The following is a 26,298-nucleotide window of genomic DNA, read 5'->3' as shown; positions in this document are numbered from 1 at the left end:
GTGAGACTGCAAGTTTGATTGATAAAGGTAACTTCATAGATGTAAAATACTTAAGACTTTTGTAAGGCATTTTGCAATACTGCACAACTCTGATCAAGAAATTAGTACTATGATATCAATAGAGCATATGTTAAATGGGTTAAGAATTGGCTAACTGACAGATGTCAAAAATACTTCTCAGTGGGGAATAATCACTGAATAGGGGTGTTTCTAGTGGCTCTCCACAGAGATTGGTACTAGGTTTGATGGTATTCAACATATTCATTAACGATCTAGAAGCAACCATAAACTCACTGCTGATAAAATATATGGATGAAACAAAGATTGGTAAATGATGATGATGACAGGACAGTCATGCAGAGTTACTTGGATTGCTTGGGAACCTTGGCCCATTCAAACAAAATGTGTTTTAACACAGAGAAATGCAAATAGAATAGTTGAGAATGAAGGAGAGGGAGAGGATATTGGAAAGAGAGAAAATACGAGCTGGGGTAAGCTATAGAGGTCTGTTTGGGCCTAATTTTAAAGCTCTACCCAGACCTGACACTGACCTGGGAACAGCTGACTTTGAACCCAACTTGACAGTGTCAAATCCTTTTCAGACCCAGTGCTCCTTCTAGAGCACGTGTCAGTGCCACTTCTGCCTCATCCTTGGGGCTTTGCCTGGTGGAGACTTTCTGCTCCTCATACCCACAATCCATCTCTGGTTGCCACCTGCCTGTGGGATAAGGGTGACAGTGGCTGCATGACCCACTCCTGCCGGCCACCATCACCTCACTGTGATGCGTCAGGACACTCACTCCGCAGCACACACAGTGCAACAAGATGGCGGTGGTGACCAGGAGCAGAGCACGAAGCCACTATAGGAGGTGATGAGAGCCTACCCTCTCGGAGGCCACCGAGTTCAGGTCAGGTTTCAAGGCCATGGTAAGGTATGATATTAAGTTGCTTTAAAATATTTGTTAGCATGATCTGACATTCCAATTGATCTGTATAACAGAAAGGTGGTAGCATTCCTCTATTGTATTGTTTTTATTGATGTAAATGGAGATAAAATGGGTGAGTCACATTTTTTGCATATTTCATTATAAGCAAATATAAAATATGATTAATGATAACGTCAGTATTAATACAGTTGGAACATATAGTTCCTCTTTGGTAACAGGTTTAATTAAACTACAATGAAGTTACAGCTAAGGATACAAAATATAGAAGCATGAGCAAATGTTAAATGTAAAATCAAATAAACAGTTTGTTTCTTGGCCTAAACAATATCTAATAACAAATCTGTATGAACTTATTTGAATTACGTTGAACTGGATGGTTTTCATCTACACTCCTCCTGTGCATTAAGAGGTCACATCATATCCATAATGCATTTTATTGTTCTCCTACCTTCAACCAAATTATGATAAATTGATGGAAAGCAAATCCAGTAACAAGGTGGGAAATAACCGCCTTCCTCTGCAGTGCAAGTCAAGTGTATATTGTACTTTGCTTTCTCTTCCCTTCAAGGAATGCCCCAGAGACTCCAGCTGCAGACCTAGGATTTTCACAGCAGTGATGGGATTTAATGTGTGTGTATTTCATCAGGATTGTTCTGATGATTGAATTAGCTTGCTCATTAACTGTTGGCCAGCTCATTCATTTTTCACTGAACTTTTTTTTTTTCTGCTAGGTTTATGATGAATGTGACTTGGGAAGGTAAAGATTTGTCCTTCACAGAAGATGGCTACCAGGCACACCCAAAGCTGGTGGTGATAGTGCTGAACAAGGACCGGAAGTGGGAGAAGGTGAGCATATGTCTGCGTGTTAATGTACTGAAAGGCACAAAGAGAGAATTTCAGTGCAGCTCCCGCTCCGTGAAACACTTCTGAATCCCTGGTTTGTTGATGTCAATACACTGCTATTCTGACTGTAAATGTAGGCAACCCCAAAAAATAGACTGGGGACATGGTATGTGTTCAATTTCAACAGAATGTATATATTAGGCTGTGTACGTGCAGCATATACTTTCATATGTGCATGCCACTGTCTGAAGGTAGGAGAAGGATGATCATGTGGCTAAAACACAAAACTGGGTATCTGGGTTTATGGGTTCTACTCCTGGTTTTGTTCTTGAGTGACCTTAAGTAGGTCACTTGTGCTTAAGTTTTTCTTTCTGTAAAACAGGGATAGCAATACCTGCCTATTAGGGATGTTGAATCTTCATTCATTAGTGATTTGAAGTCCTTGGATGTAAGGCTGTGTGTAAGTGCGCAGTATTTTCATTATAGGTATTAGATCTGGCTGTAGGATCACCATTCCGTTTTGCAACAGCTTTGGAGGTTTTGAAATTTGTTTTTGTTTTGCATTGGAATAACAACAAAACCTCTCAAACATTTTTGCGAAATAGAATTGCCTCAAAACATTATTATTTTTGGATCAAAAAGGTCAGGTTTTCAATTCACGGGTGTCTGTCTGCCTTATCAAAAGTGACTAGAGAAGCCACACAGGACCTCAGAAACCTTCCTGTCAAAAACTTGTCAAAATCAGTAAATCTCTGCAAAACATTTCCGCTTTGATGAAACAGCATATTTAAGACAAAAATACATTGTCTCTAAAATGTTCCAGCCAGCTCTAATAATTGTGTTAGTACTACTACATCCTGAAGGCACACTTCTTAACGCAGAACTAGTTGCTGATAGCCCATGTGGTGGCATGGGTGTGGCCGTTATGCCAAGTAATCCACCATCTGTGCAGTCTCCCTCATCCAACAATGACATTTTTGCATGCAAAGTAACTGCAAAGTAAGGGGAGTGACCCGAATATACTTCAGATATCACAATGGTCTTGGACAGTTGGCATGGCATAGACACATGCCTTGCTGTTGTTTGGGTGTCATCTGCAAAGTCAAAATGGCTGAGAATTTAAAAATTGGATAGTAGCAGGCCACAAAACCCAGTGATGATTCAATTTGGTGATATTCTAAACAAAGAGAGCTCTCAACTATGCTTATAGCTGTTCCTATCATTTCATAGTGACTCAACAGCCATTTTAAGCTTCAGAATGACATGCAGGGTGACTCTCCTGGAATCTTATCATATAGATAACACACATGGCAATTTAGAGGGTGTAAATATTTTTAAAGTGGAGTTTAGTATTTAAAATGGCAATTTAGCATCCAGGACTAAATTTTTCTGTCATTTAACCACCATCTACTGCCATTAACATCAGAATTGGGTCCTTATTGTATAATAGTCTTGCTTGTTTTAGTTTCCTCCCCTTTTAAGATACTATTTCACAAACACTTTTTCAGTCAAGGCCTCTTTATTTTCTTATGTCCTAACTGACTTTTAAAATTATATCCTATCAAATAAGCCCCAATGATACGTGGTTCCCAGCTTTCAAAACCTTAACAAATCTGAAATCACTTAATGTGGTGATCTAAGAGTGGGCACTAACATTTTCTATGCTCAGTTCAGATAAGAAAATTATCTTTTGTGACCTACGGCAGCAAATATACTCAGCTAGGATAATCTGCTCTCTCTGTATGGGCAGTATTACCATTGATATTGGTGACACAAGTCTATCGTTTTGTCATCATTAGGATTTCTGTATGCATTGGGAGAGCAGAATATTGGTCAGGATATGCCATGTGGATCAAAGAATTTTTGGAGACTGCTCTGCAATTTCTTCCGAGTTCACTAATTAAACTGAGCTCACACTGAAGGAGTGAGTGAACTCCACAATCTTTCCTAAATTTGGATACATTTAAAAATCCAAACACAATCTAGAAACCCCTTGGCATTTTTATCAATTTGAATAATTTCACGTTTTAAAAGTTTTTTTCAGTGCTAATTAAAATGTCATGCCCTGCTCTCCCTATCAGCCAAAATAATAATAATAATAATAATTAATTAATAATCTGCCTGGCAGTAAAGGTATAAATGGTCAATATGTGTTGCAAAATATTTTTTATTAAAACACACTGTATTAAATTCCTTTCAAGTATTAATCTTAATCCTTTCAAAATTTGGCTTGAGGTTCTGAATCTTGACTGTATCTAGAATGCACTTAATTATACTGAGGACTAAGCTCTTATTGGTGCACATAAACCTCCATGCCCAAGGCATGTGCTCCATGGAACAAAATGCACTGTAGCTAGTAAGTAATTCTGTTTTCTTTGATAAATGCTAATGCTGCAGAATGTGATGATTTAGAACATAAATAAATATATCATGAGACTGATCCTACAAATCTTCACTCTTATAGTATTCCCATTGAAAGTGCATTTATTGAGGGCCAGATTCTGCCAACTTTACGCACATATTTGAAAAGAGTGGGATTATTAATCAAGTTAATTGTGAGTAACATGCCATAACCTAGAACTAAGAAAAGGCTTGCTGTATCAGGGCCTAGGAAAAATAAGCAGAGGTATGACCGGTGTATTTTAAATTCTTAATGTTTGATTGTGCACTGCTTGGGAACCTAAGCTCCCGCTGAAATCCATGAAGTCCTGTGAGATTCACATCTGGGGTACACACAGAATGCAAGAGCCCCAGTTTGCCTAAATGTTGTTGAATCAGTTTCCGAGCTGAATTTGTATGATCAAGAATGAGTTACTGTAGTCTCAGCAAACGTGATAGCCCTGCAGAGAGAGTTTCACATATCACATGACGTATTTCTTTATATTCATTGACATGAATTAAATTTAATCCTGCAGTGTGAACTAAACCTGTAAATCTGAATGTTGTGAGGAACATTCTGCTCAGTAACCATCACTAAAATCTTAAATGTTATTTTTAAATATGCAATAGTCTACCAATTATATATTAACCTGTGGAAAAATCACTTTCAAACAACACACTGTGAGGTCAGTATTAGTATGAGACAGCTCAAGGGGAAAGTGGTTTAAGACATAGCCAATGATCCTCATAGTTGCATCATCATCTCATACATTTTATATAATTAAATTTGTCTTATGAGCCCACCAAAGCAAGTGGTTTGATAGTTTTGAAAAATGAACTAGTAACTGCTTAAGGAAACTGACCGGGGGATGAGTCATGTCCAAACTCCTTGATGTGAATGCTCTCCACACTTCAAAGAAATACTTGGGTCTATTTCAACACGTGACCACCATCTGAGAGTGGGGAGGACTGAGTACAGGCTCTGCTACATGTAACCAGACATGTTTTGAAGCATTATATTTCCATTGTGCAGCTTCAGACAAGGAATGAGAATACGTGAATTTCAACTTGGAGGCATGAGAAGGTATTAGCCTAACAGTTTATGTAAATCTTTTTATCATCTCTGCTGTACCCACTGCAACCTTATAGGCTCTGTGGCAGTCTGGGAGCAGACACTGCATGCAAATATGGCTCACCTTAGTTTAAAAATAAAAAAGGGAATCTGTGGACATCAGGGGACCTAGTGGAGATTGGGTCTCCTATGTCTGGACCAGTGGGGGCTGACCCCCTCTTCTCTATACTGTGCAATTTATTGCTGGGTACATATTATAAGTGAATGAAGTTGTGGCCCAATTAAACCACATCCATGACTTCCTGTCTTTCTTCTGGCATGGATAGACAGTGCTCCATGTGCCTTCTTAGAGTTCCCTTCACATACCATACACCTCAGTTGCTTCCTGCACTAGCAGGAACAAACTGAGTGTGGACACTTAGATCTGTACAGTGTCATTCAAGTTTATTTAATGTTTCCCCTTTTCTTGTTCTAGTAGGAGTTTGACAGAAAGTCTGACACCTTTCAAACGGTATAAATATATTATTAAACTTAGAGCCAACATCTTCCTTTTGTTGGTTTCCTGATGGGCACAATTTTACTTCAACTGGCAGTGTTTCAATAGGTTGCATCACAGTTCTGTTTCAGTGGAATTTTATAACTCCTAGTGTCTAATTATATGGGTCACTCATGTAAAATACTGATAGTACAACAATCCAGTAGTACTTGTAGTATAACGAATGTACGTACAAATTGCAGTATAGTTACTTTATAATGTGGGTAATGAAGAGTAATTGCTTCTGTTTAATGTGAGGTGCTTTTATCTAGTTTTCTCCGGAAGGTACAAGTTTTAATATGAAACCCCTTGATTCAGTATTGCTTTGCTCATAGTATAATAATCTGTTTTTACTTGATTATAACTTCCATAAAATTTCTCTTTTGGGACTAAAAATACCTATGCTGGATTTAGCTGCAAGGTTTAAATGTGCAGAAAATCCATTCAGCCATAGCTGAGTTGTTACAAGCTGAAAAAGGTACATGTTCTCACTGTAAAAATTAAAAAAAGAATCACTTTCCCTCTATAAATGACTCAGACATGCAAACTTTGAAACTTACACTTAGTGTATAAATAGTATTAACTGGGGGGGGGGGCGGAGGGGAGTGGGTGGTCCACAACCAAGTTTGAAAAAGGTTGGTTGAACGAATAATAGTTATAAGGCTGAAAATTACTTCTGGGAATGTTAAGTAGGCATCCACCAAGATATTATGATAGACCTTAAAGAAGCTCCCCAAGCTCCATGTATTCTCCCGCCCATTCTTGCTGGGCACAGGGCATGTTCTCAGGCAAGACAGTTTACATAGAGTGTGTAATGTGTGTGCTTCATTGAAATGGTCTACCTGGATAAAAATGCAAGAGTAAGCAGCACCACCCCTCTCTAATACAGTGTGATGTGCTGCTGCCCTGTTAAACTAGCCCTGCAGAAATCCCTCCACAGCCAAACAGTAGTGTCTGTTCACCTCAATGAGGTATCATCCTTTCCCATTCAATTGACCTCACGGAGATGTGAACTTCAAAGGCTTTTGGGGCCATTTAAATACAAACATTTTAAGCATGAATCACATATCGTCTGTTTTTTTTTTTAAAGAAGCCAAGGACATTAAATGCAAAAAACATATCAACGTGTAGTAAAAATAGATAAAAAATATCAAATGCAAAATTAAGTTCCTAGAGAAAAATTAATTCAGCTACTTTGCATATCTTATACCAAACCTTACTTTATGGCGAACATTTAGTAGCAAAAGCAGGAACATATTACACTTAAGAGTATATTCCAGATATAAAGGTGAGCAGAGGCTAAAAGCAATTTTTGTGCTTTGTTACTATTCTGTGATGTGTAAAGGCAAACACATAGTCTGATTTATTAAAAACATTTTTACTGCTTCCTATTACCTTTATAAAATTAGCTACAATATCCTCAAATCCTTCTCTTTCTGAAGAACCCCAGTCTTCAGAGTAATGTCAAATGGTGCCGTACCCTAAGAGTGAGACTTACCACTCCCTTGGTCCTAGATTGGAGGCAGGGAGTAGTACAGTTCAGGTTATAGCCTTGTTGATATCACTGTTCATGTCTGCCCACCTGCACAGAAAGGGAAGTGAGCATCTTATATCTCTCATATTTCTAAGGTAAGGGGGAAAAAAGAGAGACTTTTTTAAAATGCATAATAAACTAGCGAGATGTAAAAAACATTTTTTGCTTTACTCCTGCTTGCAAAAATGTTTGTAGAAAATAGTACATTGTATGTACAACACAGCTGAGTCTGTTCCAAATCTCATGTTGCTGTAGGAACCTTCACTTCCATATTTCCAGACTTATTAAAATTTCAACTGTGCATTAACACTGCATTTATTGTATATGGTCTAGGGCTTGATTTTGCACTTTGATTAACTTGCAGAAGCAGGAGTCAGCCTTGATGTGCAAGATATGACATGCATATCATGAAAACAGCGGGCTTGTGGTGGAGGAATCCCCTGTCTGAGATAAGAGAACTAAGTTCTCCACGGAGAGTTATGTCTGGCAAAAAAAATCTCCTGTTTCATATAGCCAATAGAGGAAGTGTAGCACGTACAGCATTACAAGCAAAGCAGCACTGTCCATGTTGAGAACTGAGAAACAGAATATTGGTTCGGATTTTGGAAAGCTTTTTGCTGTCAAATTACCATGATGTTGAAAAACCACTGAGGTAATACAGTACCCAGTATAATTTCTCAGGAAATCATTGCATCCAAAGTAGATGAAGTGAGGCTGCAGTTTTGTTGGCAATTCAGTGCACACAATGGTACTTTCAATAAAAAATATGGGGAGACCATATACCTTTTAACTAGAATGGTTGAAATAACTGGGAACTAAATGTCCATTTGCTTACATATTCCTCATGTGAAATAAAAAATGGAACCTTCTTATAGGCAACTCTGTCATGGGGCTAATATGTTCTAACATGATGTTAAACATGACTTTACACCTAGAGTAGATGTAGCAACACACTTTCTTGGCTAGCTTACTTGCAAAGTCCTGTTTAAAATCATGTTAGTTAAAATGTAAACACAATGTATTTCTAGATGTGTTCATGACAAAACTGTATTCAGAGTAAAGTCCAGAATTGCATCTCTGCTTTTCAGTGAACCACCTGGCTTTTTTTTATAGGTTTTATTATAGTGAAATTTCACTTCATTGTATTGGTGTTCTACTTAGCTAATTTCCTTGGAATGCATCAGTTATTACCTAGCAGTTGTTAAATGCTGTGTTCCAAAAGAATAATCCCCAGTCTCCTCCTCTCTGGCTGAAAAAAATAGAGGAAGAATTGTAACTGTTGTGGAGGAGTGGTGAAGAATGCTTGACTCCTATTTTTATAGCAGCTGGTTCCAGTGGGAAGAATACAGGAGCAGGGGCATTTGTGCTGGAGCTGTTCCCCACTGGGAGTGAAGACATGGCCATCTAGACACTACTTCAGCTGCCGAGGCCCTACCATTATAACCCACTAGTGTGCGTATGTTAGAGATCCCTTCTGTGCCAATCCACAGAGGATATGAGTTGTCACAGCCCCAATGTATAGATTCTTGGCACTTTAGCTCAAGCTGTAGCAGCTCATGCTTTTAGTTTTGGAAGGTCCCTGATTCAGTCCCCTATGCATCAGCCAAGAAGGCAGCAGTCAAACCATCAATCTGGAGGTGAAGACAAAGGGGGTCATTGGCCTGAGTAGTACTCTCCTATTATAGTGAAATTCCAAACCTGCACTATTAGAGGGTTCCGAGTGTTCATACCATAGGCTTAGATCTAATCCAGTATTTCTCAGGCTTATTTAAAAACTTGCACTAAACAAGGCTATGCTGCCCTAGGCTAGTTGGGTCAAATCCTAATCTCAACACAGCTGAAGGAACTATGCCATGCACTGGGACTTTTCTTCACAAACTAAGGAGCAGCAGTAAAACCACTCAGGGCTGCAATAACCTGTGTGATTGCTCTGCTGCTGTCTATCTGTAATATAGGGGTGTGTGTATATATATCACTTATTACTCTAGTGCAGTGTTTCCCAAACTTGGGATGCCGCTTGTGTAGGGAAAGTCCCTGGTGGGCCGGGCCAGTTTGTTTACCTGCCCCGGGCGCAGGTTCGGCTGATCGCAGCTCCCACTGGCCACGGTTTGCTGCTCCAGGCCAATGGGAGCTGCTGGAAGCGGCAGCCGGTACGGCCCTCGGCCTGTGCCACTTCCAGCAGCTCCCCTTGGCCTGTAGCAGCGAACCGCAGCCAGTGGGAGCCGTGATTGGCTGGACCTCCAGATGGGGCATATAAACAAACCAGCCCGGCCCGCCAGGGGCTTTCCCTACACAAGCGGCATCCCAAGTTTGGGAAACACTGCTTTAGTGCCTGAGGGCCACAATATCTGTGCTTTCCTGTCCACCGAGGAGTGGGATGCAGAATAAGGGGTAGAGCTGCATAGTCTCCCTTGTGAGGCTCTCAACCCAGTTTTGGGGTCAGAGGGTCCAATATGTTTCTTTAACTTCACCAAGAACTTTCAGGTTATATTCTAGAATTAATGTTTCCTGTCATTAACATGTATATGTACTAATTGTAGCATGCGGCTTGAGGAAACTGGGATCTAGAGAAAAGTGTCATGCAAGAGGACCTTCAAAAATATAAAGTGATTCCAGTATTCTCTATCCTGCCATGCATCATATTTTGCAATGGAAGGGGGATGACAAATGCTTTTTTCCTTAGAAAAAATGTTTTCTCTCATGCTTTTCTCTGCAGTGAGATAAGGTGGGTGACGCAGTATTTTTTATTGGACCAACTTCTGTTGGTGGAAGGTATAAGTTATACACAGAGCTCTTCTTCAGTCTTGGGAAGGAAATCAGAATAAGTTAAATACAAGTAGGGGCAGATGGTTAGGCATAAGAGGTAATGCATGTTGTAGGAGGCCATCGAAATGGAGTGGGCAATAAGAGTTAGATTATTATGCAATAGGAGTTTGAAGTGGGCCAATAAGGGTTAGCTGGCAAGTGTGTGTTACAAATTGTTGTAATGAGCCATGAAACCAGTGTCCCTGTTGAGTCTATGATATGTGGTGTCTAACATCATGAATTTAAGTTCCCAGGCTTGCCTTCTGAAGGTGCATGCAGGGTTTCTCTGAGGATGAGTATTGAAAGATCAGATATGGAATGATCGCTTTGTGGAAAGTGTTTATCCACAGGTGATATGGGGTTTTTGTCCTTTATCATTTTTCTGTGAGTTCATTTGCGAGCTTAGTGATTGGCTGGAGTCACCCACATAATTGTTGCTGGGCACTTTTGATGCACTGGATAAGGTATACCAGATGTTGTGATAGGCATGTGCAGGACCCGTTAATTTTGAAAGGTTTGTTTTTAGTGGTAGTTTTCTGCCATTGTCCGTTGTTACTAAACTGACATGCTTAATTGATCAAATCTTGTAGTTTCCAGATACTGACTTAAAACTAAGATGAAATATTCCCTAAGAGTAGTTGAAGAAGTCCACTAGAACAAAGGAAACAGCTAGTTTTCCTACAAAAAGTGTATGTCAGTCTATATATTTGCTTGGTATTAATTTCTTGATATGAGTGAGATATTCCAAGTTTGTACATCCTCACCACACCTGTTGGCGTTTGAGAGAAAAAGAAATCATGTACTCTGACATATATATATATATATTGCAAATGAAATGTGTTCTGAAGGAGAATGTGCCTGTTTGAACAGTAATGAGAGCAGATGTAGCTATTCATCTCATTCTGTCACATTTTTGTTACATAATTATTATGAATAATAGTCTTGTAATTTAGCAAGCATTTTATATACTGAAAAAGCAGCAAAGAGTCCTGTGGCACCTTATAGACTAACAGAAGTTTTGGAGCATGAGCTTTCGTGGGTGAATACCCACTTCGTCGGATGCATGTAGTGGAAATTTCCAGGGGCAAGTGTGTATATATATATGCGCAAGCAAGAAGCAGGCTCGAGATAACGAGGTTAGTTCAATCAGGGAGGATGAGGTCCTCTTCTAGCAGTTGAGGTGTGAAAACCGAGGGAGGAGAAACTGGTTTTGTAGTTGGCAAGTAATTCACAGTCTTTGTTTAATCCTGAGCTGATGGTGTCAAATTTGCAGATGAACTGAAGCTCAGCAGTTTCTCTTTGAAGTCTGGTCCTGAAGTTTCTTTGCTGCAGGATGGCAACTTTAAGATCTGCTATTGTGTGGCCAGGGAGGTTGAAGTGTTCTCCTACAGGTTTTTGTATATTGCCATTCCTAATATCTGATTTGTGTCCATTTATCCTTTTCTGTAGAGACTGTCCAGTTTGGCCGATGTACATAGCAGAGGGGTATTGCTGGCATATGATGGTGTATATTACATTGGTGGATGTGCAGGTGAATGAACCGGTGATGGTGTGGCAAATCTGGTTAGGTCCTGTGATGGTGTTGCTGGTGTAGATATGTGGGCAGAGTTGGCATCGAGGTTTATTGCATGGATTAGTTCCTGAGTTAGAATTACTATGGTGCGGTGTGCAGTTACTGGTGAGAATATGCTTCAGGTTGGCAGGTTGTCTGTGGGCGAGGACTGGCCTGCCACCCAAGGCCTGTGAAAGTGTGGGATCATTGTCCAGGATGGGTTGTAGATCCCTGATGATGCATTGGAGGGGTTTTAGCTGGGGACTGTATGTGATGGCCAGTGGAGTCCTGTTGGTTTCTTTCTTGGGTTTGTCTTGCAGTAGGAGGCTTCTGGGTACACGTCTGGCTCTGTTGATCTATTTCCTTATTTCCTCGTGTGGGTATTGTAGTTTTGAGAATGCTTGGTGGAGATTTGACAAAGCCCTGGCTGGGATGATTTAGTTGGGTTTGGTCCTGCTTTGAGAAGGGGGTTGGACTAGATGACCTCCTGAGGTCCCTTCCAACCCTGAGATTCTATGATTCTATGATTTTGTAGGTGTTGGTCTCTGTCTGAGGGGTTAGAGCAGATGCAGTTGTACCTCAGTGCTTGGCTGTAGACAATGGATTGTGTGGTGTGCCCGGGATGGAAGCTGGAGGCATGAAGGTAGGCATAGCAGTCGGTAGGTTTTCGGTATAGGGTGGTGTTAATGTGACCATAACTTATTTGCACCGTGGTATCAAGGAAGTGGACCTCCCATGTAGATTGGTCCAGGCTGAGGTTGATGGTGGGGTGGAAGCTGTTGAAATCGTGGTGGAATTTTTCCAGAGTCTCCTTCCCATGGGTCCAGATGATGAAGATGTCATCAATGTAGCGTAGGTAGAGAAGGGGCGTGAGTGGACGAGAGCTGAGGAAGCATTGTTCCAGGTCAGCCATAAAAATGTTGGCATCTGCTTCCTTTCCAAATGCAAATGGATGGACATCATACCAAATGGACTAAAGGTAAAAAATCCACTGCTATCTACATACTACACAGACCACAGTGAGAGATTATGCCATACTCTTTCAAAGAAACTGAGTAACCACCTGATCAGCATCCTATACAGCAAACAGGAAAACATCAAAAAAGAGCTCTCCAACCTGGAGACTCTCATAAATAACCAAACTTCCATACAAATGGACTTCACTAAAATAAGACAGCAAGAAACCTCGATGCCAACTGTGCCCACATATCTACACCAGCGACACCATCACAGGACCTAACCAGATCTGCCACATCATCACTGGTTCATTCACCTGCACATCCACCAATGTAATATATGCTATCATATGCCAGCAATGCCCCTCTGCTATGTACATCGGCCAAACTGGACAGTCTCTACGGAAAAGGATAAATGGACACAAATCAGATATTAGGAATGGCAATATAGAAAAACCTGTAGGAGAACACTTCAACCTCCCTGGCCACACAATAGCAGATCTTAAGGTGGCCACCCTGCAGCAAAAAAACTTCAGGATCAGACTTCAAAGAGAAACTGCTGAGCTTCAGTTCATCTGCAAAATTGACACCATCAGCTCAGGATTAAACAAAGACTGTGAATGACTTGCCAACTACAAAACCAGTTTATCCTCCCTCGGTTTTCACACCTCAACTGCTAGAAGAGGGCCTCATCCTCCCTGATTGAACTAACCTTGTTATCTCGAGCCTGCTTCTTGCTTGTGCATATATATACACCTGCCCCTGGAAATTTCCACTACATGCATCCGACGAAGTGGGTATTCACCCACGAAAGCTCATGCTCCAAAACTTCTGTTAGTCTATAAGGTGCCACAGGACTCTTTGCTGCTTTTACTGATCCAGACTAACACGGCTACCCCTCTGATATTATATACTGAATTATACTAATGCAAATTATTGCAATGATGTTTTTGCGTTAGTTAGCTGCCCAGTCATAGTGCTATTTGTTGTATAATATTTACTCTGAGGTATAATCTTTGTCAAATATTTATTGTTAACATACTGTTCCTTTGATTACTTATGTTCTAATATCCTGAAAAGATTTAGTACCATAAATATAATCTGACAGTTCATAGTACCTCACATAGATTGCAAAACCCGTTGAATGGAATCCTATTGTTAAATTGCTTTATTCCCAGCACAACATCAAGCTATCCATTTCAATGATAATATTGACTTTCTACAAGTTGCACTTTTATATCTGATTATTCCTTTTAGAATTTGTGTGGTGTATGTGGAATATGTTTTTCTTTACTTCCCTGCAATTATTCCGGTCTTCAGCCAGGATGATATTACTAGTGACAGTCACTTGATTTATCTATTTTTTATAATGCACAGTAATGAGCTATTCTGTATGTTATGTTTTGTTGAGTTTTTAGTTGTTTTTGTCTAAATATGTTACATAAAGATAAATAATTTATCATCACCATCTTCAGCTATTGCCAGTTGTAGTTTGCAGAAAATGTACATATACAAATGATGTTATCAGAATATGTTTTTTTCTAGCCAACTCACTGGGTTACTTTGGTAAAGACTGAATGAGATGAGGCTCTAATAACTAGTATTTCTATCTGACATCAAACAAGCTCCTGCATTCTCAGCTGTGTTATGTATTTTCACTTGTATCCTGGAGAGGTGAAATCAAAACAAAAGGAAAACTTCCTAAATCCAGGTGAAGATGCAAGACGTGGCTGCAAGGAGGAGCTTTTAAGTATATTTGTGTGTGTGTGCCTACAAATGTATACTGTATGCGTGCATTATGGAAGCAGTGATTGCCATTTCATAGTTAAAACTGTGTTGAGTTTTATCCTTAAAGCAGAGATTCAAAATGTTTGTATACGGAAGTGTGTGTGTGTGTGTGTGTGTGTGCGCGCGCATGTATATTTATATTTATAATGTGTCTGTTTTGGAAAAAGACAGTATCCCTTTACGGTGTATTACCCTAAATTACAGACTCCACCTTAATGAAGTTTCTATATACACACATATGGTCCCTTCACTATGATGTCTGCCCACAGTAATCTTACTCCCACTTGTAATTTTGCTGTTGACTTTAATTGGCTTCTTAGGGATCTTTAAACAGACTCTCTTTTCAGACACACACATTGCCATCTCTTTGCCCTCTAAGCAAACTATTCTCCTTTGTATAGATCTATGTGCTGTAGACTGTAACTATGTGTAGCTAATTGGATTTAGGGATGGAACATAAATCAAATTTTTCAGACCTGTCTCTGAACTGTTCAATAGCTCCATCTTCTGGGTTACATAATGCCGAGTTCCAAATGGTCCTTCTATAGTGCATTTACTGCTCAATTAAATGGATGTCGCTCGAAAAAAATCACATTACCACAATGGGAAAAGAGATTTTAAAAGGAATATTAGAGAAAAATTACTTGAATCTCCCCATGTTGAACACTAGCCCAGATTGCTTGGGTTATGAGACTCCCTTAGAATCTCCTGGAGGGAGAGCTCATCACATTTGGATTCTTGTGGCCCTTATATTGGGAACTGAAAATATAATTAGCCAATTAAAAGGGAAGAGACCCAATGGGAATAGCTTATTTGTTAAAGCAATGTACTATTGAAATAAAGATGTCTGGAGAACTGGAAGTATTTTTGTTTGCTGGTACAGCACTGTCTGCTTGGGACTTTGCACACAACTTTGTCTCCAGTCGCATTTATGGTTAGGGCCATACCAAATTCACAGCCATGAAAAAATGTGTGATAGACCATGAAATCTGGTCTTCCCCTGTGAAATCTGGTCTTTTGTATACTTTTACTCTATACTATAAAAATACCCTACACTATAGGGTAAAAGTGTACAAAAGTACATAAAAACAACAAGGAGTCCAGTGGCATCTTAAAGACTAACAGATTTATTTGGGCACAAGCTTTCATGGGTAAAAAACCTCACTTCTTCAGATGCATGGTACATAGTGTTTTTCAGACTGGGGGTCTTGACCCAAAAGGGGTTTGCAAGGCTATTGTAGGGGGGGTCACAGTATTGCTATCCTTACATCTGTGCTGCTGTTAGCAGCGGTGCTGCCTTCAAAGCAAGACACCCAGCCAGCGGCCGCTGCTCTCCAGTCGCCCAGCTCTGAAGGCAGCGCAGAAGTAAGGGTGGCAACATCATGACTCCCTTACAATAGCCTTAAAAACAACGAGAAGTCCGGTGGCACTTTAAAGACCAACAGATTTATTTGAGGATAAGCTTTCGTGGGTAAAAACCCCACTTCTTCAGATGAAAGGAGTGAAAATTGCAGATACAGGCATAAATATATATTGGCACATGAAGAGAAGGGAGTTACCTTAAAAGTGGAGAACCAATATTGAAGGCCAATTTAGTCAGGGTGGATGTTGTCCACTCCCAATAATTGATGAGGAGGTATCAATACCAAGAAAGGGAAAATTGCTTTTGTAGTGAGCCAGCCACTCCCAGTCCCTATTCATGCCCAAATTGATGGTGTTAAGTTTGTAAATGAATTGTAGCTCAGCAGTTTCTTTTTGAAGTCTGTTTTTTAAGTTTTTTTGTTGAAGAATGGCTACTTTAAAATCTTTATTTATGCCTGTATCTGTGATTTTTCACTCCATGCATCTGAAGAAGTGGATTTTTACCCACAAAAGCTTATGCCCAAATAAATCTGTTAGTCTTTAAGGTGCCACCAGACTCCTCATTGTTTTTGTGGATACAGAATAACACAGCTACCTCCCGATACTTAAAAAGCGACAAAGAGTCCTGTGGCACCTTGTATTCACCCATGAAAGCTTATGTTCCAACACTTCTGTTAGTCTATGAGGTGCCACAGGACTCTTTGTTGCTTTTTACAGATCCAGACTAACACGGCGACCCCTCTGATACTTGACCTCTGTTACTTGTTACGATACCCTTGCAACCCCCTTTTGGCTGAGGACACCCAGCTTGAGAAATGCTGAGTCTTAAGGGCTTTACATATTTATATTTTTCTGTTTTTAAATACATAGTCATGTTTTGTTACAACGCTGTGAAGTTTAAGACTTAAATATCTGAAACAGTGAAATTCAAGATTTTTTAAATGCTGTGACCGTTACATTTTTGAAAATGGATGGTGAATTTGGTAGGGCCCTATTTATAGTAGGGCTTCTATATTGTGGTTTCTCCTTCCACTTTTGCTTACTGGCTAGGTCTACACTGGGTATGTCTGGTCCGGTTCTGTTCAATATCTTCATAAATAATTTAGATAATGGCATAAAGAGTACACTTATAACATTTGCAGAAGATAGCAAGCTGGGATGGGTTGCAGGTGCTTTGGAGGGCGGGATTAAAATTCAAAATGATCTGGACAAATAGTCTGAAGTAAATATGATCAAATTCAATAAGTGCAAATGCAAAGTACTCCACTTAGGAAGGAACAATCAGTTGAACACACACAAAATGCAAAATGACTGTCTAGGAAGGAGTACCGCGGAAAGGGATCTGGGGGTCATACTGGATCAGAAGCTAAACATGAGTCAACAGTGTTACACTGCTGAAAAACAAACATTCAGGGATGTATCAGCAGGAGTGTTGTAAGCAAGACATAAGAAGTAATTCTTCTGCTCTATTCCAAGGTGGTTTGGCCTCAACTGGAGTACTGTGTCCAGTTCTGGCCATCACATTTCAGGAAAGATGTGGACAAATTGGAGAAAGTCCAGAGAGAGCAACAAAAATGATTAAAGTTCCAGAAAACATGACCTATGAGGGAAGATTGAAAACATTGGGTTTGCTTAGTATGGAGAAGAGAAGACTGAGGGGGGACATAAGTTTTCAAGTACATAAAATGTAGTTACAAGGAGGAGGGTGAAAAATTGTTCTCATTAACGTCTGTGGATAGGACAAGAAGCAATGGGCTTAAATTGCAGCGAGGGAGGTTTAGGTTGAATATTAGGAAAAACTTCCTAACTGTCAGGGTAGTTAAGCACTGGAACAAATTGCCTATTGAGGTTGTGGAATCTCCATCACTGGGGATTTTTAAGAACAGGTTGGACAAACACCTGTCAGGGATGGTCTTCAGTGCCCAGGACTGTACTAGATGACCTTCCAGTCCTTCACTTCTATGATAGCTTCACTTTAATTGTGTACCCTACATTATACCTGCTTAGGGCAGGAACCTTGTTGTCTTATGTCTGAGGCACTGTGTGCACCAGCTATCTAAGTAACAAATGATAATTTTATATCCATGAAGTTTGCCATCGGTTTTATTAACTGCACAGGATAACTCTAATTTCTTGAGTCTGCTTAGGCTTCCAATTCAAACTAGGCACACTCTGGCATAGTACTCCTTGTCCTAACATCATGGCGATTCATTAACATGGTTACTGAATGGGAAAAGAGGATTTTGCCTATTTATAATTACAACTGTTTATATTACATTAGTGCCTAGAGGGCCCCAACCAAGACTGGGGCCTTGTGGTGCAAGTCACAGTACAAACACATGAGACAGTCTCTGCCCTGAAGAGCTGACAGTCTAAATAGCCAAGAAAGCCAACTCATGAGAGGAGACACAGACAGAGAGATGTAGTGATGTACCTAAAAATCACTCAGCCAGTCAGTAGCAGAGACAAGGATAGAACCCAGCTCTCCTGACTGCCAGGGCCATGCCCTGTCCACTTGACTGACAGAGCTGCCCCCCTGAACAAAAAGTTCATTGAGAATCATGCGAAGTTTTACAAGCCTTGGGTCGTCTAGAAGAGACACTTGATTTATGCATGGTTACAAATGACAGATAATGGTTTTGTTTTAACTCAACTTTACTTTTAATTAATTCATAGTTAGTTTAGTTGTGTCTTCCGTTAAAATCCTGACAGTGTTATTAATCTGCTCTGTAATTTAACAACGGGGGAAGAGAAGCAGACACACAGGAAGAGAGTCTGGGTGCCCACAATCAATTATAATCTGTATACCACATACTGCACACTTTTTGTCCATTCTTACCTGCTGCTGTGAAATCTTGGCACCTGAGTTGTGATGCTCCCACACCACTTCGGTTCAATAAATGTCATCCTTTCGTAGCCTTAATTGGGAGCAGGGTAGAGTGATCATGTTAGATCTCTATTCCAATGGGGAAGGGGGTAAAATAAGCAAAAGAAAATCCTGCAGTCCTTATTCAGTCTTCATTCATGCCACAGTAAGGGACTAAGGACTGCAGGATTTCCCATGTGTACACTAATACACTGCTCAATGTTAGGATAAATTAACTATAGTAATAACTCTCAGCGGAGAACCTTTCATTTTCAAAGCATTGTAATAATATGAACTAATGCACCCCTTCGAGTAGTATCTCCCCTCAGATGGGGTCTTATCACACTTTCTGCTCAATGTATATATGAATTAATTAGGTGGGTTGGTAAGGAGACATGAAATATGCAGGGCTGCCCAGAGGATTCAGGGGGCCTGGGGCATGGCCGGGTCTTCGGTAGCAATTCAGCGGTGGGTCCCTCTCAGAGGGAAGGACCCGCCGCCGAATGCAGCCGAAGAATGAAGCGGCGGCGCTAGAGCAGCCTAAGTGCCACCAATCGTGGCTTTTTTTTCCTGCCACTTGCGGCGCTTGTACTCACCGGGTGGCACTCCGAGGGTTCAGCAGCACTTCAGTGGCAGGTCTTTCATTCGCTCCGAGTCTTCTGCTGCACTGAAGGACCCGCCGCCGAAGACCTGAAGCGAGTGAAGGGCCCGTCGCCAAAGTGCTGCCGAAAACCTGGAGCAGCTCACGGAGCCCCTGCGGGGCCCGGGGCCTGGGGGAAATTGCCCCACTTCCCCCCCCACCCCGGGCGGCCCTGGAAATATGGTGCCTTCAGCATGCTGGCTAGAAAATGGATACCTGTAACTAAGGAAAATAGTTAAACCCATGCATTTCCTGCACGTAATCAGAAAGGACATGTCATCAGCAGTGCATAAGAGAGTGCAGATTACATCCGACTACATTATAGGTGGGTTTAAAAGGATTTGATTTTGATTGGTAAATATTGGTAACTGTCAATTTCACGACACGCAGACAAAAATATTTCCATCAATAATAATAATCAAAATTTACAGATAGGCAAAATAAGAAAAATGCTGCTTGAGAACTTTTTAGAGTTTGATTTAGGGATATTTATTTTGTATATTTTGACATGACATGGGCTGCCGGTAACTTGTGTTTTAACGGTTATCAAGCTTTAACTTTTTGAATCTCAGACAGTCATTGAATAATTGTCTCTCCCATAATTTCCCATTCAACTGTGAAAATGTAAATGGATAAAAATAAAAAACGTAAGCCCTATAATTTTGTGTAACACTTAAGCCAATAAAAATAAAGTCTTAAAATAAACATCAATATCATCACTGAAATTATAAAATAATAAAAATAGAATTCTGCCAAGCCTAATGAGAGCTTTTCCACCTTACAAATTACTTCTCATTACAGCACAGCTTTCTTTAGAATAAACTTATGCAAATTGTCCCTAAGATTCTTGTTCCTTCCCATGCAAATATGTAATAAGTGCTTTACTTTTTCTGCACTATATTATCATTGTGCAGTGGCCGACAAGACGCAGTGGGCATTTTAGGGTTGTAAAATTCCCATTTCACTTGTAATGCTTCATTCTTCTCTGTTATACAAGCTCACTCTATTTTGCTTATGTGTTTCAAATCATCAGGACCTGATATAAATGTCTAGACTCTTCAATTTTAAGTTCTAATTCTGTGTATTGTGATGCCACCAAGGGCACGTCGACACTACCCGCCTGATCGATGGGTAGTACTCAATCTATCAGGGATCGATTTATCGCGTCTCGTCTAGATGCAATAAATTGATCCCCGAACGTGCTCCCCATCGACTCCGGAACTCCATCAGGGTGAGAGGCTGAAGTGGAGTCGACGGGGGAGCTGCAGCCGTCAATCCCACGCCGTGAAGATGGGAGGTAAGTCAAAATAAAATACGTCGACTTCAGCTACGCTATTCTCGTAGCTGAAGTTGCTTATCTTACATCGACCCCTCCCGCCCCCCAGTGTAGACCAGGCCCAAGATCAATAGGGAAAGCGAATTAGTAGCACTGGGCTTCAACTTAATCTGCTGATGGCAACAAGTAGCAATGTTCACTATTTCTGTTTAGTACTTCCATTTATGTATTTGACAATATTTTGCATAGCCTACATTTTGGCAGTCGTTATGGCTTATTCATGCCCAGAAGGATATACACTGGCAGAGAACAAATGGCACTGAACATACATATTTGTGTTAAGACTTCAGAATGTTGGATCTTCTGTTGGAATACCTTTTCATATTCCTATTAAGAATTAATGGTGACAATTTTCTTCTTGATGGTGATAACCAAGAATTTATGCCGTCTCCTTATTAGTGCTGTACTAAGTGATGTAAGAGGCTTACTGAGAGCTGAAGCAGTACTTGTTGGACTCACAGGGTCCTCACATGTGAGTTGTCTGTTGTGCTTGGAGGCCAGCATGGTTAACTGTGAACGGAAGCTGAAATAGCTGGGATGGAGAATGGAGAAAGGAAGAGATAGCTACGGAGCAGCTGAGAGTGGAGAATACAGAATGTCCTATGACTAAACCATATGTCTTGAACCAGAGATAAGTAAAGAACAACTCAGCTGGACTCTTTCCTGTAGTGCACAGTCTGATTAGTAGAAACAATCTCCTCTTGTTCCTATAATTGATCACAGTGATGAGCAGATTGAACTAAATCAAAGTCCTGGAACTGAACTGCACAGCTTTCTCCTCACACTATAAGGAATTGGCAATCAAAGCCTGGTTGCAGTGCTCTTTATTGTCGGACCAGATTTCTATTGCGATATTTTGTGCTTCTGAAACCAATCTGTGTAGCCCAGGTCTATCCAAATGGCAAATTTGTCATACTACAAATGCCTCTGCAATAGATTGGTTCTGGGCTCACCTTCATGGGCTTTTGATTGTAAACCCATGTGCTTCTAGCCACATGGAGTGTGTTCTCCTGGCAAGGAAGTAAATCCTGTCACAATTCAGCAGAAATGAAGCTGAAACTACTGTCAGGCTCTAATTTCTGCTGGCCTCAAATGTGGAAAGGGGAGTAAAAAATGTCCCTGCTGGTCTTCTTGTTTTCCCCTTTGTTGTCTTAAGAGGAGACAGTCTCTGAAAGTGCCCTTTGATAGACTAGCAACATCCCGCATGCTCTGCTCTCCTTTTCTGTGGAGGGAAGAATAGAAGAACCCAGCAACCCTTCACTGGGGAATGAGGAAGAGGCATTTAAGGAGTAGGCTATCTGGTGGAGGAAGACCTGGTAGCTGCAGCAGCAGGCTATAAATTTCTGTTTGTGAGTCTTGATTAGAATCCCTTCTTAGCAGGTCTTACAGCAGAGCACTTCCATTGCCTTTCATATTGCTGAGAATGCAGCATCTCACTCACTCATTGACTAGAATTATATGTGTGAAATCATTCTATCATTTTTTTTCTTTCCTACAATTGCTCCTTTTCTTATATTAAAAAGGGAGATTTTTAAACCAACATCTAAAGAAACCTCCAGAAAAAACATATACCGCCCTCTGAAATGAGCCCTAAGTACTCTTCTGATATTTGTTTAAACTTACAAAATACACTCAATTTTGCAACTTAATATTTTATCCTACAATATCAAACCATTATTCATCCACCAGTTCTGAGTAATATTTTGCATTGCATAATATCTTCATGGATTTGCTATCTTCACTGTGCAGTTTATTATGTAGAGCCTTTCTCCTGGTTAGATGTTTAACTCAGATAATTCTTGGAGCATATTTTCTTTCAATTTAAATTCTAATAGTGCGCATTAGAGTGCCGGAATTGGTCTGTGCAAAGACAGAAACTTGATATAGCACCTTAGTGATTTGTTTTCTTCTTAAAAGACCCTTTGGCAAATGTATGCTAATTAAGAGCAACAAACCTATAACAAATATACTGGTAATACATGCCCCTTTCCCCATGTTTTAGATTGATAGCTAAAATTCCTATTCTTGTCAGAATATATTATGTGTTTGCATACAAACTGCACTCTATAAAATGTTAGATTTCCCATTGCATCGGTATAGCTTTAGTTAAGCTACACTTTAAACCAGCAGAACATGTTTCTTGACCCAATATATTTCCAGAGGTCCTTGATGGAAGACTACTACCGCCCACTTCCCAATGTACAGTAGTCTCCCTCAAGCATTGCATTCCTACTGCTACACTATTGAAAAGCTTTGAAGTTAATTCATTCATAGTTGAGAGAGATCATCCCCTACTTTTGAGGTGCTACATCCAAATGTATACATATCAAATGTAGTTTAGCTTTTAGAGACTATACATTAAAATAATGTTGCATCAGAATATACAGCGTCAGTGTAGTGTACCTTTGTCCGTGATACATCAATCAAATTGATTTTTTTTGTCTTTTTAAAATTCAGCTCAATAGTAGATTTTCAGACTTAATTGGAGAGTGACGTTTCAAACTCCCTTTAAATCAGTGGGTTTCATATAGTTAAAATCAACCATAATCAGGTGTTGAGAATTGTACAAAAAATCAAGTCTGTGCATTATTGCATTGAATTGCAAACCATTATATGCAATTGCATACAAATTGCCCAGCTTTGGCAAAATATTTCCGTATATAGTAAATGCTCAATGATTTAATTATCTACTACCCAAGATGTGTTTGTTCAATGTTTGTAAAGTAATTAAGTCCGTCACATGAAACCTTTTAAGTGAAAAGGGTTGTTAATAATAATAATAAATAATAAATAACAAATAAAAATCTGATTAGAATGACAGTCCAACACACTGGGTTTCCCCCAATAAAAGTTTAAAATTAGTCAAAAATATGGCTTCAATATGAACAGTTTTTCCTCACTGAAATGATTATCTCAAAACAGTCACAAGATCATATTTAAACCCAAATTAAAGTACATTATTCATCTCTATAGTAAACAAACAGTGGTCTCTGAGTAAAGTTACTTTTTAAAATGGTCATATTTTGAGATAGGTTTTTCAAAAAACTAATGTCCCTAGCACCATACCTTGAAACTTATAAAATACACTCAAATTTGCAACTTGATATTTTATCTTCCAATACTAAATCATTATTCATCCACCAGTTCTGATTAGTACTTTGCATTGTATAATATCTTCATGGATTTTCTACCTTCACTGTGCAGTTTATTATGTATCTTTTGCATATTTCAGTTAAAAAGGAATGCATCCAAGCTGGGGATCACTACTTTGCAGAGGATAAGATCCAATACACCAGGGATCAGCAACCTTTGGCCTGTGGCCTGCCAGTGTAAGTGCCCTGGCAGGCTGGGTCGGTTTGTTTACTTGCCGCGTCCACAGGTTCAGCTGATCGTCGTTCCCACTGGCTGCGGTTGGCAGTCCCAGGCCAATGGGGGCTATGGGAAGCGGCGTGGGCCGAGGGATGTGCTGGCTGCCACTTCCCGCAGCCCCCATTGGCTTGTGACAGCGAACCATGGCCAATGGGAGCCATGATTGGTGAAACCTGTGGACGCGGCAAGTAAACAAACTGGCCTGACCCACCAGGGGGCTTACCCTGGCAGGCCGTGTGCCAAAGGTTGCTGATCTCTGGTCTCGGTTATAAACAGAGGTGGGTGTAACCTACAAAGTAGAAAGATTTGGATATTATTTTAAAATATAGAGATGTGTGGTCTAGTGGTATGAGCACAATAATGGGAGCCAGGAACTCCCCAATTATAAGACATTTCTGATGCTAACTAGTCCCAATTTTGACTTTGGTAAATCACTTAAGGCCCTGATCTGGGAAAGCAGTTACATGCTTAAAGTTAAATATGTGCTTAAGTTCTTTGCTGATGTAGGAGCCTTAACATCTCTGCCTCAGTCCCTCAGTCTGTAAAATGAGAATATTTATCTGCTGCACAAGGATGTGGTAAAGAAGAAATGTTTAAAGATTTAAAATAGTATTATTTAAAATTCTCATTGGTACTATCATTAAGATTCTTGTTAACAATATTATAATTCAATGTAATATACAAAAATGCAAACCAGAAAACTTCCAAAGTTAATCTTAATATTAAATCCTTCCTATTTTTTAATTAAACACTTTAATTATGTAAAAAATAAACAATATGCATGCCAAATGAAAATAAATAAATTAGAAAAAAATGTGAATTTGAAATTCAGAGCTGTGGCTGATAAGTTGTGTGTTTTCATTAAAAACATATACTGTTCAGCCATCATACTGCTCAGAAGTCTAAATATCATGTGAAGATGGGAGCTGTTCACTCATGTGTCTAGCATCTTTGACAGAGCAAATCCAGTGTTTGTGCTAACCAGTTCTTAATTAGAACTAGCAATATCCAGCCCAAACATTCCTCAAGAAGGACGATCTGCAGGCATTTTCTAATTAACATTACACATCATCTACCATTCTCAAGTCACCAGCAAGATTTCCTGAGCATTTTTCTACCACTTCTTCTCATCATTGTCCCCTCATGCTTCGATACAGTATAGACTGACAGCAGCTTGTTGCTGTTTGCCACGCTGGTGAGTGGAGAGCTTTCCAATAGACATGGACTAATTCCCTGATACTACAGAGCCCTTCTGAAGTCAATGGGACCTTTTGGGTGTATAGCAATCCATCTGGATGGGTCACAATGTATGACTGAGACCTAGGAGTGTGTCTTACTTGGTTCCACTGATGAACAATGCTGACATACAATGTCATTGCTAACTTTCAGGTTAGTTAGTTAATAAGTTACTAGGCTGACACTGTTAGAGTAAATCCCCTACCTGAATGTGGCAGTTGTTACAGATACTGGGCCTAATTTTGAGGGGAGCTCAGCACCCCACAGTTTGCACTGTCTTGATCTGCAGTTGTAAATGATCAGCACTTCTTAAAAATCAGCCCTCCCCCCTTTTTTACTCTCCGCCTCAGAACGGTAAGATGGCAATAACGATAATTGAAACAGAGAACACTAAACTAAGAAACATTTTCTTTAATCCTCATCTTTATATGAACAAATAAGCTCAGATTCCAGCTGGCAGCTTGTAATTATATTTCCAATATGACAGAGATTCAGCAGAATAATGGGAAGAAGCAGTGGCTTGCCAAACAAGAAACCTTTTACAATTATGCAGCATGTTGTCTCTTCACGAAGCTATGTCTACAGGTGCACTGCCATATTCATAAGTAGGTAAATGCAACAGAATCCCAGCCATGTCCTCTTTCTATTTTTCTTACTGCTGTGAATAGACAGGTGGGAGGTAGACGTCGGGTTGCCAACTTTCTACTTGCACAAAACCGAACACCCTTGCCCCACCCCTGCTCCACCCCTCTTCCGAGGCCCTGACCCTTCTCTGAGGCCCCGCCCTGGCTCACTCCATCCCCCCCTCCCTCTGTTGCTCACTCTCCTCACCCTCACTCACTTGCTCATTTTCACAGGGCTGGCTCAGTGGGTTGGGTACAGGAGGGGATGAGGGCTCTGGCTGGGAGTGCAGACTCTGGCGTGGGGCTGGGTATGAGGGGCTTGGTGTGCAGGAGGATGCTCCGGGCTGGGATTGACGGGTTCAGAGTGTTGGAGGGTGATCGGGGGGCAGGCTCCGGGCTGCGCTTTCCTCAGGCAGCTCCCGGAAGCAGCAGCATGTCCCCACTCCGGCTCCTAC

General features: G+C 40.3%; 1 protein-coding gene across 16 annotated transcripts in view; it reads left to right on the top strand.

Annotated features, from left to right (window-relative positions):
- The window catches only part of GRIN2A (glutamate ionotropic receptor NMDA type subunit 2A), a 294,429-nt gene that overhangs the window by 174,646 nt on the left and 93,485 nt on the right, over positions 1-26,298 (top strand). For all 16 annotated transcript variants that reach the window (XM_039492617.1, XM_039492630.1, XM_039492631.1 and 13 more), the window contains one exon: positions 1,679-1,793. In XM_039492617.1, coding sequence (XP_039348551.1) covers positions 1,679-1,793 — 115 coding nt within the window. The remainder of the gene's footprint in view (positions 1-1,678; positions 1,794-26,298) is intronic.

The sequence above is a fragment of the Mauremys reevesii genome, linkage group 10 (genome assembly GCF_016161935.1).
Source record: "Mauremys reevesii isolate NIE-2019 linkage group 10, ASM1616193v1, whole genome shotgun sequence".
NCBI lineage: Eukaryota > Metazoa > Chordata > Testudines > Geoemydidae > Mauremys > Mauremys reevesii.
This window is presented reverse-complemented; position numbering and strand designations above follow the sequence as displayed.